Source organism: Salvia miltiorrhiza, unplaced genomic scaffold (genome assembly GCF_028751815.1).
Source record: "Salvia miltiorrhiza cultivar Shanhuang (shh) unplaced genomic scaffold, IMPLAD_Smil_shh original_scaffold_464, whole genome shotgun sequence".
Taxonomy (NCBI): Eukaryota; Viridiplantae; Streptophyta; class Magnoliopsida; order Lamiales; family Lamiaceae; genus Salvia; species Salvia miltiorrhiza.
Window position 1 is genome coordinate 336,505 of NW_026651555.1, and position 12,404 is coordinate 348,908.

General features: G+C 39.5%; 1 protein-coding gene across 1 annotated transcript; it reads right to left on the bottom strand.

The window, feature by feature from the left end:
• Window positions 1-6,024: 6,024 nt before the first annotated feature.
• Window positions 6,025-8,320, bottom strand: LOC131004866 (tubulin alpha chain). The gene is made up of 3 exons (XM_057931619.1): window positions 8,038-8,320; window positions 6,924-7,529; window positions 6,025-6,830 (listed from the first exon to the last, which is right to left on the bottom strand). Exons 1-3 carry the CDS (start codon window positions 8,128-8,130, stop codon window positions 6,177-6,179), a joined length of 1,353 nt encoding a protein of 450 aa, XP_057787602.1. The 5' UTR covers window positions 8,131-8,320; the 3' UTR covers window positions 6,025-6,176.
• Between the last annotated feature and the right edge of the window lie 4,084 nt (window positions 8,321-12,404).

The following is a 12,404-nucleotide window of genomic DNA, read 5'->3' on the forward strand; positions in this document are numbered from 1 at the left end:
CGAGATCGGGTCGCCCACTGCAGGCGAAGGGGACTCCGATAGCCATTTTGTGAAGCGCGTGTTTTACACGCGCCAATTTAAAAAAAATAAAAATCAAATCAAATCAAATTTTGAATAATTGTGTCGTTGCCATTCGACCATTGCTGCCTATTTTGTTTCATTTTCACGGTCATTCGACCGTTTTTGATTTCTTTTTTCTTTTTCTCTTATATAAATTTGTCTATCTTCTTTTTCTTCTTCACCCCTCTTCCATACTCTTTTATCTTCTTTCTCAATTTCTCTCAAAAAAATTAAAATAGATTTATACCATTTTGTAGTGCCCCAAAATATTTGTAACTACAATTTTTTTTTAATTTTTAAATTATTTTTACTATTTAAATTTTAAGTCTTATAAGTCGCGCCTAGATATTGCATGAGCATGAGCATTTAATCATTTCAAGCATCATATCATTTATTATTATTATTATTATTATTATTATTATTATTATTATTATTATTATTATTATAAGTTACTACATATTTTAAGCCCAAACAATTATATTTTTATTTCAGCCCAATTCTTTCTTGGAGCCCATTGCTTGAGCCCAAAGTAATTTTTTCTCTAGAATTTTCAGCACCAATTGGAAACCCTAATTCACCTTTCCTTCTTGATAATATTAAAATTTTGGAAAGATTGTTCTTGATTGATTCTTTTACCAAACTAAACCCCTACCTACTTGTATAAATAGTAGCCCTCCTCATTCCTACTTCCTCACACAAAATCATTGAACACCGAGAGCTTCTGCTTCCTTCTTCTGGGTGAGGTAAACCTCCCCCTCTCTTATTCCTTCTCTGTATTTTTCTGTGCTGTATCTCTTCTAATCTGCGTCTTTCTTCCCATTCTCGTGAAGGGGATGACAGATGCCTTTATCCCATGATTTTGACTCCATCTTTCACTGTGTCAGTACTCTGTACTACTTTGCATGAGTTTATATGAATATATAGTATTTTATAATTTTTAGTTAGCTTAACTTGGTATCTCGTGTTTGATAGGGTATATTAGATGAGATAACTTATATTTCTCGCCTTAACTCTCGGTTTGATAGACACTGTAAATAATAACAAGGGCCCGCATCAAAACCAAAGCCCGCTGCAAAATCACTGTGCAGCCGAGAAAATACAACCCATGCCCACCCCCAGTTGAATAATATCGATTTGCACAGTGATTGAGATTAGATTTGAATTTTACATTTTTATCCCTGAAATTACTTCAAAATCGGAGGGGTGTACAAATTCTGCTCTATTTTGCTGCCTCCTTCGACAAAACAAAGCCGAGCTATTTAACATTGATCCAGATGCGGCGGTGGAGTGTTGGGGAGCGGCGGAGTCGACGAAAACGTTGGGGACAGTGAAATCAACAAAAAAAAAAAAGCAATAATTTCTGCTATTTTTGAAAAGAAGAAAGAGGTGGGTGTTGGGGGTGTGAGCCTGTGAAGAAAAAATGGGATGGGGTGGGGTGGGGTGGGGGCATTTGTATGCTTGAGAAGAAAGGGGCATAGACTTTCAAAAAAAAAAAAAAAAAAAAAGAGCAAAGGGGTGGAGGGCGCTGCGAGCCTGAGAAAAAGAAGAAGAAGAAGAAGGGGGGGGAGAGGTGGGTGTTGGGGGTGTGAGCCTGTGAAGAAAAAATGGGGTGGGGTGGGGTGGGGTGGGGGCATTTGTATGCTTGAGAAGAAAGGGGCAGAGACTTTCAAAACAAAAAAAAAAAAAAAAAGGAGCAAAGGGGTGGAGGGCGCTGCGAGCCTGAGAAAAAAAAGAAGAAGAAGAAGAAGAAGGGGGGGGTGTAGGAGGGGTACGTGTTCATTCATTAAAGATGGTGGGGGTTGGGAAAGGACACGATATATAGGTAGTTGTATTTTTTGTTTTTTCTTTTTACTTATTATTTTTAATATTAAGGTTAAAAAGGTAATTTGCTTATTTATTTATTTTTTTGAAATAATTTATTAATTTAATCTTAAGTTATATATTGTCTATCAAACAAAAAAATTAATTATATCAAAGATTCTATTTTTACTATCAAACACAAATATACAATACCTATCACTCATTATCTACGATATTTATCTTGACTTAAATTATCTTGCCATATCCTAAGAAAACTATCAAACGGGGCCTAATTGTTTAGTTAATTGTTTAGTTATTATGTATTAGGGTAATTCATAAAATTAGATTTAATCCTATAGTACATACTTTTGAATATTTAATAAGGTATATATAAAAAAAAAAGAATTGTTATTATACATATATATATATACTTGATTTCTTAAATGTTCAAATTTTAATAATGTTCAAATTTTATTAATAAATATTGGTAGGAAAATTTTTTATATTTTATTCATCCATCTTCATGTGCATTCATTAATTTAGCATGTTTTAATTGCGATTTTATAATTCATTTTAGGAACGGCGCGCGAGACTTGATTATTTAATTGCGAGTTTTATTCAAGAGAAGTAAAGGTGGGGTTATAACGTTGCATTTAACATTTATCCTTATTATACGTTTTACTCAATTTATATGTGTAAGAAGCAAGCAGAGCCTCCGAGCTATGAGATAGAAAGTTATAACCTACGAGGTATATGAGACAGAAAGTTATAACCTACGGGTTATATGAGATAGAAAGTTATAACCTACGGGTTATATGAGACAGAAAGTTATAGCTACGGACTATATGAGACAGAAAGTTATATAGCCTTCGGGCTAAGAGACAGAAAGTTATTGCTTTCGGGCAATATGAAAGAACAGACAGTTTTCATTGCACTTATATTTTGTTGTGATTCTTATAATATGGATAAATGCACCCACTGAGTTTATTGTACTCACCCCAAAACAATATCTTCTTCAGGAGATGACTCGGGCGATGAGAGGCAGGGCGAGTGATGGTCAAGATAAAAGAAGAAATAATTTTTTTTTTCAATTAGAATAAAGACTCAGTTTATGATGTTTATTTACTTTTCTCTGTTGGATTTGAGTTTTAGTTATTTAAATATTGAAATCTTATTTTTTTTAATCAAAGTACTTCTTTTTATTTAATAAGAAAATTGGGGCGTCACAAATTCCAATTGGTACGACTCAAATTAGGTTCCCGACCTCTCCGGCGGAGACGATTATCATCCCAATTTGGCGGGTATCAACTTGGATGAGGAACCTCGTCCAAGCGGCAACGAGGACCCATCGGCCGCCCACAGTGCGTCGAAGCCCAAGAAATGAGGGCGGCGGAAGGCTATGGCCTTCAAGGAGAAGGCGCCGGCGAGAGAGCCGGAGGAGGGAAGGGCCACTCGACACGCATACACCCTCGAGGAGACGGACCTTATTGTCCGTGTTTGGGCGGAGGAGACGAACGACGCTATTCGGAATGTCGATCAAAAAGGCGAGGCCTACTGGGGCCGATTTTTTTACCGCGTTAACGCCCTCCTCGGCGCCGCCTTCAAGCCCCGCCAAATAAAGGGACACTTCGCCCGAGTGGCCCAGGATGTGAAGTTGCGGGAGAATGTTTGGGTGGAGGTTTGCGTGAAGTGGTCTTCCGGCCATTCCGACGACATGCTCCAACAGAAGGCCCAAGTCATATTCCAAGCTAGGAGCCCCACTTCTGGCCCCTTCAACTACTGGAATGCATGGAGGATGTTCCGCATCAACCGGAGGTTCAAGTTCATGTACCTTGAGGGCGACGTCCATTCCTCCAAGAGGACGAAGACATCGGAGACGTGCGACTTCACTGGAGATCACGTCTTCCCGGTCAATTGGAAACAAGGCGGCGGCGAGAGCGGCGAAGGGGAAAGGAAAGGCATCGCAAAGCTCCATGCCTCCACCCGAATACATGGAGAGGATGGACAAGTCAGACGAGAACATCAAACAAATGATGGCCGAGGTCGCCAAGTCGAACGAACTCAAGAAGCAGACGCACGACGACCGAATTTTATTCATGAAGATCGACGACATGAATCCAGAAACTCTCGCCCTCCACAAGCAGTGTTGCGCGAAGATCATCGCTAGGATGAGAGAAGCTGGAGATCTTTAGGATTTTATGTTTTTAGTTTTTAATTAAGTAATTTTAAATTATTTAATCTTTAGTTTTTTGTTTAATGTAATCTTTAGGATTTTTAAAATTAATTTGAAGTAAATTGTGTTATTTAAATTTATGTAATTAAAATTAAATAAAAAATATAATAATCAAAATTAAAAAGATCAGGTTATCTATCATGTCATCCCACTACAGTCTCATTGATCTAGTGTGGACCCCCTGTATTAAGTCACCCTATTGCTGATGCATACATATATAGGAATGTAAATGAGTGAAAATACAATAGCTTCATATCTTACAACATTTCGAAATCCAACGGTAATACAAAACTAGAGTAGAATACTCTTGGTAATCAAATCTCACACACGCATTTAGGTAAGTCTGATATTAATTAAAAAAGAAATGAGTTGGAGTTGGAGTTGGCGTGAGGATTGATAGAGATCTCGTAAAGTCGACGTGTCGTAGAACCAAAACCCTACACCCACCCAAACGGGCAGTCGTTTGGACCACCGAGCCCCCTATTTAATCCCATCCGTCCAAACGGCCACATGTCACGCATCGCCTCACACGTACTCATCTCACCACTACACGTGCCGCAACGCAAACCCCTCTCTCATCGAAAAAGCGCAACTCATCTGGAACCTCTCTCTGCCTCGCCAAGTGCACCATCAACATATATAATCACAACTCCATGCATTCGCCTTCATAAAATTCTGTGTGTGTGTGTGTTATAGTTTTAGGTTGAATGAATATGAATGAAGCTGAGAGGAGTGGACGACTTCCTGTGGAGACGGAGGTGGGGCGGGTGGCGGTGGGGAAGAAAGCGAGAGCGCATACTCAGATTTTGAGGATCAGAGCAGAGGATTCGCGTGTGGATGAAGATGGATTTCGTGGCACGCAATATTCGAGGCATATGTTACCGGCTTCGCCTCTCGGTGCCAACAAACGCACTTCAGGTGCCTCCAACTTACTTGGATTTGAGTCTTGACTTTCTTCTTTAAATTCCTATACAAGTCTTTAACTAGTTCATTTTCATTTTTAGTTTGTGCGACAAAAGGAGCATGAAATCAATTTCAAAAGAGGAAGGGGAAGGAGCGGCTTTGCAGTTTCGTTGTAATCGGTATCAAAGTTGTGTCGCTATTCTTACCTTCCTACCAATCGGCCAATCACGCTATCCTTACCTTTCAACCAACCCCTTTGATTCCGCTTCTGCACCAATATATAATCTCGGTCCCTCACCTTGATCCCTAAAGCTCAATTTGTTTTTCACTGATGGCAGGAAGCCGCAAAATATTACTTTTTCTTCTTCTTGTGTTGTTTGAATGGCATCATAGCTACTCATTTCCATCATCAGGGCCCACCAAGCAGTAGTCCGAGGCTGCCTTTCATTCCAAGGCTGCATTTCATTCCAGCATCAGTAGTTGTTGGAATGAAACGTAGCCTCGGAACAGAATTATGTTGCTTGCTAAGCCCTGGTGGTGGAATTGACATTTTTGGGGAAGACAGTGGGCAAACAAATTGAGTTGTAGGCATCAAAGGTAAGGGACGGAATCGAAGGGGTTGGTTGAAAGGTAAGGATAGCGCGATTGGCCGATTGGTTGGAAGGTAAGGATAGCATGTACAGACCACAGAGCAAGTAAATAGAGGATATAGAAGCTTAGCTTAGAAGAAGAAAAAAAATATACTATAGTTTGTATAGTATTAATTAGTGAAACAGACAAAGGAGGAATAAAACAACTGCCTATTTACTCAAATATACGAGCACGTGCCATTTGTGTAGCACTTCAATCAACCAAAGGAACAGCGCATCATCCCCAGGCTTGATTGATGATTTAGCACGTAACTCTGTATGGTTTACACGTAGTCATGTAATCATCTCATTCACTTCTCACACAAATTTGATATTTTGTTACAAGGGGTGATAGAAGTAACATGGAATATATCCACCAATCTTATGTAGGCTCCAAAATAAACCTGAGATAAAAAGTTCACGTCTAATAAAGAAAACGCAAATGAACAGAGTTCAACACAAACATAAACGAAATAGATGATAACACTTCTTGAGATCTAAAACCAATGAGACCATTGGTTCCTCGAGATCATTTCACTAACAATGTCTATCTAATACTCTTCATTTTCATCGTCTTCCCCTTCAGCAGACTCTGCACCAACTTCCTCATAATCCTTCTCGAGCGCAGCCAAATCTTCCCTAGCTTCAGAGAACTCTCCTTCCTCCATACCCTCACCCACGTACCAGTGCACGAACGCACGCTTCGCGTACATGAGATCGAACTTGTGATCGATCCTCGAGAACACCTCAGCAACGCTGGTGGAGTTGGAGATCATGCAAACGGCCCTCTGCACCTTGGCAAGGTCGCCACCGGGGACGACAGTGGGCGGCTGGTAGTTGATACCGCACTTGAATCCGGTGGGGCACCAGTCGACAAACTGGATGGTCCTCTTGGTCTTGATCGTCGCCACAGCTGCGTTGACATCCTTGGGAACAACATCGCCTCTGTACATCAGACAGCAAGCCATGTACTTGCCGTGGCGAGGGTCACATTTAACCATCATGGAGGATGGCTCAAACGCAGTGTTGGTGATCTCGGCCACGGAGAGCTGCTCGTGGTACGCCTTCTCGGCAGAGATGACTGGGGCGTACGACGAAAGCATGAAGTGGATTCTTGGGTATGGAACCAAGTTGGTCTGGAACTCATTCACATCCACGTTCAGGGCACCATCGAATCTCAGGGAAGCAGTCAATGAAGAGATAACCTGCAAGGTTTTCATCAAATGATGCAATCAGTCACAATTCAATTGATCGACAAACAAACATTTACAGATTGCAGAAATCCAACTAAATCGTACCTGAGAAATGAGCCTGTTCAGATTGGTGTAGGTAGGCCTCTCAATGTCGAGTGATTTGCGGCAAATGTCATAGATAGCCTCATTATCAAGAAGCACGGCAACATCAGTATGCTCGAGAAGGGAATGAGTGGAAAGCACGGAGTTGTAAGGCTCGACAACAGCAGTCGAGACCTGAGGAGAAGGGTAAATGGTGAAGCCCAGCTTCGACTTTTTCCCATAGTCGACAGAGAGCCTCTCGAGTAACAGAGATCCGAGCCCAGAACCAGTTCCACCACCAACAGCATGGAAGACCAAGAATCCTTGCAATCCAGTGCAGTTGTCAGCCAGCTTGCGGATCCTATCTAGGCAAAGATCCACGATCTCTTTGCCAATGGTGTAATGACCTCTGGCAAAGTTGTTCGCGGCATCTTCCTTGCCACTGATAAGCTGCTCAGGGTGGAACAGCTGGCGGTATGTGCCGGTGCGCACCTCATCGATCACAGTAGGCTCGAGATCAACGAACACAGCACGGGGAACGTGCTTTCCAGCACCGGTTTCACTGAAGAAGGTGTTGAAGGCGTCGTCACCTCCGCCAACGGTGTGATCACCCGGCATTTGCCCATCAGGCTGTCACAAATTTCAATTATAAGCGAAAAGGAAAACATAATAAACAGCTCGATTTCAAAAATCTAGATCTATATTATCATCATTTCGACGTGATTTAGAGCGAAACAATTATTCAAATAAATTATATCTCCCACACGATCTGATGCAAAATCAACACAATTTGGAGTAAAATTAGTCTATACAACTAGATCCGACAAAAACATCACCAGACATAATAGATTCGATGAAAATGAAGCACATTCCGAAAAATAACACTGAACTGAAAAACAGAAAACGTATTGAATTTGATAAAATAAATCGAGCAGTCAATCGAAACAGAACAACATCGACTTGCAACAGAAGACATCATTTACATTTCAAACAAATAGATCCAATACAAATCTATCAAACAACGAAATTTTCACAAACATCCACGGATCTGGGAATATTACAAGTAAAACAGCAAATACAAGACCAAATCGGAAGATCAAAACGTAAGATTAAAGAGAAAAATCAGATCACATCTTACCTGAATTCCATGTTCGAGGCAGTAGAGCTCCCAGCAAGCATTTCCGACCTGGATACCGGCCTGACCAATGTGGATTGAGATGCACTCCCTCATTTTGGATTTGGTGTGAAGATCTGAAGAGAAACTGAACGGAGCTTAAAGAGAGAGAAGAACCAGGGCGTATACGAAGACGTCGCTGGAGGAAAATGGGCGGTTTTGGATCTGAGGTGAAAAGGGGGGGAATTTATAATTGAGGTTGGTACAAAAATATGGGCGTGAATTTCACTACTTGAATCTAGGGTTCGGATTGTTTTTTGAATTTTGAATTTTGTTAGTATTTTTTTAATTTTACAGCTGGATGGTGACCGTTGCCGCTCCTATTGTTTGGGTGAGGATCAGTTTGAAATTTGAAAATGTGTTGCTGGAGCTAGGAGGGATACCCGATTCTGGGATCCGGCCCGTGCGTAGGCGGGTTGTGGATCTGGATCTTTGTGCGGATATGGATATTAATGTAAGCCCATTACAATATATATTTGGGCTTTGTTATAAACAAGTGTTTTCTTGGGCGAATTTGATGTTGGGCTTGGTCATTATTTTAGAAGAAGAGTCCTAGCCCCTTTTTACTCTTTATTTATAGCTTCATACTTAATAGTAAATAATAATAAAAATAATTACAAATGTATTTTTCACCTTAAAAAATTAAAATAATACTCCCTCCGTCCACGAAAGAACTTTTTAGGAGGGAGTGGCACGGTTTTAAAAACTTGTTGAGTATAATGGAAGTTGTGAAAAAGTGATATAATTATTACTAGGAGATGTGAAAAAGTGAAAAGTAAGAGTAATTCTAAGTGGTGGAGTATAGTCCAAAAATAGGTAGGAAGTTTTTTTGTAGACGTCCCAAAAAGGAAAGATGGAAAATTCTTTCGTGGACGGAGGGAATACATCATCTGCATAATCTATCAAATTTCAAGAAATTTCGAAAAAATAAATACAATGAATTATGATTAATTAGAATTTGATGCTCCAACTTTTTGATAGACTAGTAGTAATTTTCTTTCCCTCTCTTGCTGCAAGCCACGCCGTTGCCGCCACCCTAACCGCTGCTACTCACCGCCTAATACAAAGGAAAAATCCCAAATGTTTCCTACTCTTTCAGACTTTGACATCGGTAAAGAAGAATCACTGAGACTCCAATATTCAATACCCGTTGCATTTTTGTGCTCCAATCCAATACTAATCCCAATCTTTTTGTCTGTATTAATCATAATTCATTGTATTTTTTAATTTGAAATCTTCATATATGATCATTAATATCTTTGGAACTTATTCATATTCTGCGGGGCTATGTAGATAGATTTGTCATTTTAATTTGAGGTTATTGGGTAAAATAGTATTTTTATTATTTTTATTATTATTATTTGTTAAATTGAGGTTTATTATAAAGTGAAAAAGAAAAAACATCCCTTGAAAGCACAAGATGCAGACAAGGGCACAAAACTTAAAAAGCGAAGGAGAACAACTCAAAAAGGAAAGTCAGGATCATTATCCAAATCATCCGACCAACGCCTATGGACGACATTATTCATTGCAATCATACTAGGCCTATTGGTGACGTCAACCACAAACTCCCTCGGCTTGTTACCCATTTCTTCCGCATTCCTGAGACGACTTTTAATACAACCTTCCGGAATTGCATGTATAGGCTCTCGTCCCTTTACCGAACCCTTTGGACGACCACGTCCGCGCTTCTGCTCCGAGAGTAACTGCATCCCCTGATTAACTTGCTCCTCTAACCTAATAATACGACTCGCCATGTCATCCGGAGAAGAAATTGATTTATTATCAAAATCAACTTCCTTAATCGGCGAATTAACCCGCTGGCTCGCTGAATCTTCTGCCCCAACTACCGGTTGTTGCTCTACTACAGCTCCACTATTCGTTCCAGAATCCAACTTCAAAGTTCCCTCTACATTCGAGCCCTCCTTATTACTAGTCTTGTCCGTGTGAGGCGACCCATCATTTTCTTCCTCATGTAAAGGCTCTGCTTCATAATTGGAGTCCGCAATGATAGTCTCCTCCACTTCCTCTTCCTCATCCTCATCTAGCGCTTGATATCGGTTAGCATCCCCCGCCAGAGGGAGATCATTTTTCTTAAAAGGTACTGTAGACGCTTCTTGAAGATCAGGACCTGATAGAGGTTTAAGAATATCAACTTTGGGCTGCCATGCAGGAGTCGGACCCTCTCCCTTATCAAGATTCTTCACAACCATAGCAGGAGGCTCAGTGATCTTTTGCTTGCTCGTGGCCCTATCAGCTCTCCGGCATTTATCCGTTGAATGACCTGTAAGTTTACAACGCGAGCAAAAAAGGGGCATAGATTCAAAACCAAACTCAATGTAGAACGATCTATCGCCGTCATCAATGTACATCGAGTTGAGAATAGGCAAAGCCATGTCAAGTTCCACCAAAACCCGCGCAAAGTGTCCCACATGACCAGTTGCGGAGGCATTATCAATTCGCATAGGATGACCAAGCACACGACCTATACCAGCAATAATCACCGGAGTCCATAACTCCACAGGAAGATAATATATCCGAACCCATACCTGAGCCAGAGACGACACTTCCTTATACGGATCGAAATACCTAGTCCATTCACGGAAGCGTACGTGGCCGATTGACAGTTGGAGAAAAGAACTCCCCTTAGCTTTCTTTTTCGCTTCCATCGTCAAAAATTTAACAACGAAGAATCCCTTAGCCATGGGCACCAGTTGACAGTCGGCGCACTGCCATATGGTTCGAAGTTCATGAGAGAGGTCGGCGAACGTGCGTGGCTTGTCCCCTTTACGTTGGATAAGTCTACCGATTAGTGCAAATTGAAACTCTTCCAACTTTGTTTGATATTCCGATTTGGGCACTGAGAGGGTGACAACCTCTCCTTCTCGCTGTATTTGAAGGCCTCGGAGGCCATACGCTGTAACATCCGGCTTCTTAAGGGATTTTGGTTAAGTAGGAGGCTATGAGAGTAAAAAAGAGGCTATGAATAGAATTACCCGAAGAAGAATCTTCAAACTCATGCAAGGTTTTAATAACAAATGTTTTTATATTGTGCTCTTCTAAATTGAATACTAGTACGTCAATCAGTACTAGGCACCACGAACATCAAAATTAAATGATATATTTAAATAAATAAATATAAATATTAAATATAATCAAGATAAAAATAAATATAAAATATGTTTTAAAATAAAATAATTGACATCAATTATTCAATAAAAACGTAAATTTTCAAGTATGTATAAAGCGTAATGATAATTATAGTTATTAAATAATTTCAAATCATTTGATAATGAAAAATAACACTACACATTATTATTATAATAGAGTACTACACGTCATAATAAATAAATAAATAAATATTTTCATACAAAAATATAAATAAAAAGTTGTAAAATTTTAACAAAGAAAGAAAAATAAAATATTTTAAATTTTTCATAACTTATTCACTTTAAATTTATTAAAGAATAATTTCCAATAATAAAAGTTGATACGTATGAAAAAATAAAAAACAAAATAAGTTAATTAAATAAAAATAAAAAAAATAATTGAAAAATATAGTTATTCTAAAAAGATGAGAGAGAAGATCGATTTTTTTAAAAAAATTTAATTTTTAAATAAATACTAACTTTTATATTTTAAATCAAATATTTACATAAAATATATCAAATTAAAGTTCTTACCGTGATCTTTAATTTGATAAGCATATTAAATATTTTGTAATAAGTCGCATTTAACAATTTTAGGAAAAAATAAAATAAAAAATAAGAAGATAAAGGAAAAGGAAATTAAAAATATATATAATTCACAAATAAACCTTCAATTTTATTATATTATTAAACTGCGATTTTATTAAGAAAAAGAAAAAGAAAAAACCTAAAAGAACCCTTGAAGGCACAAGAAAAGCAGACTAAGGGCCGAGCCTCATTAAAACCTTTCCACGGAAAACCCAATGGAAAAAACCGCAGAAAGGAAAAAGAGTACCCGTCTACAGGAAAAAACCGAAAAAGGAGAGAGCGGAAGGGAAAGTTTTCGGAACTCCGGCCGAACCATCGTCCCCAAACAATCCCGGCTCTCCCCCCAACAACCGAAAGAAGGGCAACAAGGCCGGTGAGACGCCGTCGCCAAGAGCCCAAAAACAAAAACAAAAACCAAGTGACCCGGCCGGTTATACGCCGTTGCCGTAGTCACAAACACAAACCAAGACAGAGAGCAGCACGGCCGGTGAGACGCCGTCGCCGAGAGCTCCCAACAAGAAAGAAAGGGTCCACCAATAGGAATCGCACGGTCGGTTATACGCCGTCGCCGATAGATCCCATCGAGGGAACCCG

What these genes read in the sequence shown, in the direction of transcription:
- LOC131004866 (XM_057931619.1), bottom strand. Translation starts at nt 8,130, where the DNA reads ATGAGGGAGTGCATCTCAATCCACATTGGTCAGGCCGGTATCCAGGTC. An exon ending in GCCTCGAACATGGAATTCAG is followed by an intron (nt 7,530 to 8,037) that starts GTAAGATGTGAT and finishes AATTTGTGACAG; the next exon opens with CCTGATGGGCAAATGCCGGG. An exon ending in TGAACAGGCTCATTTCTCAG is followed by an intron (nt 6,831 to 6,923) that starts GTACGATTTAGT and finishes AAAACCTTGCAG; the next exon opens with GTTATCTCTTCATTGACTGC.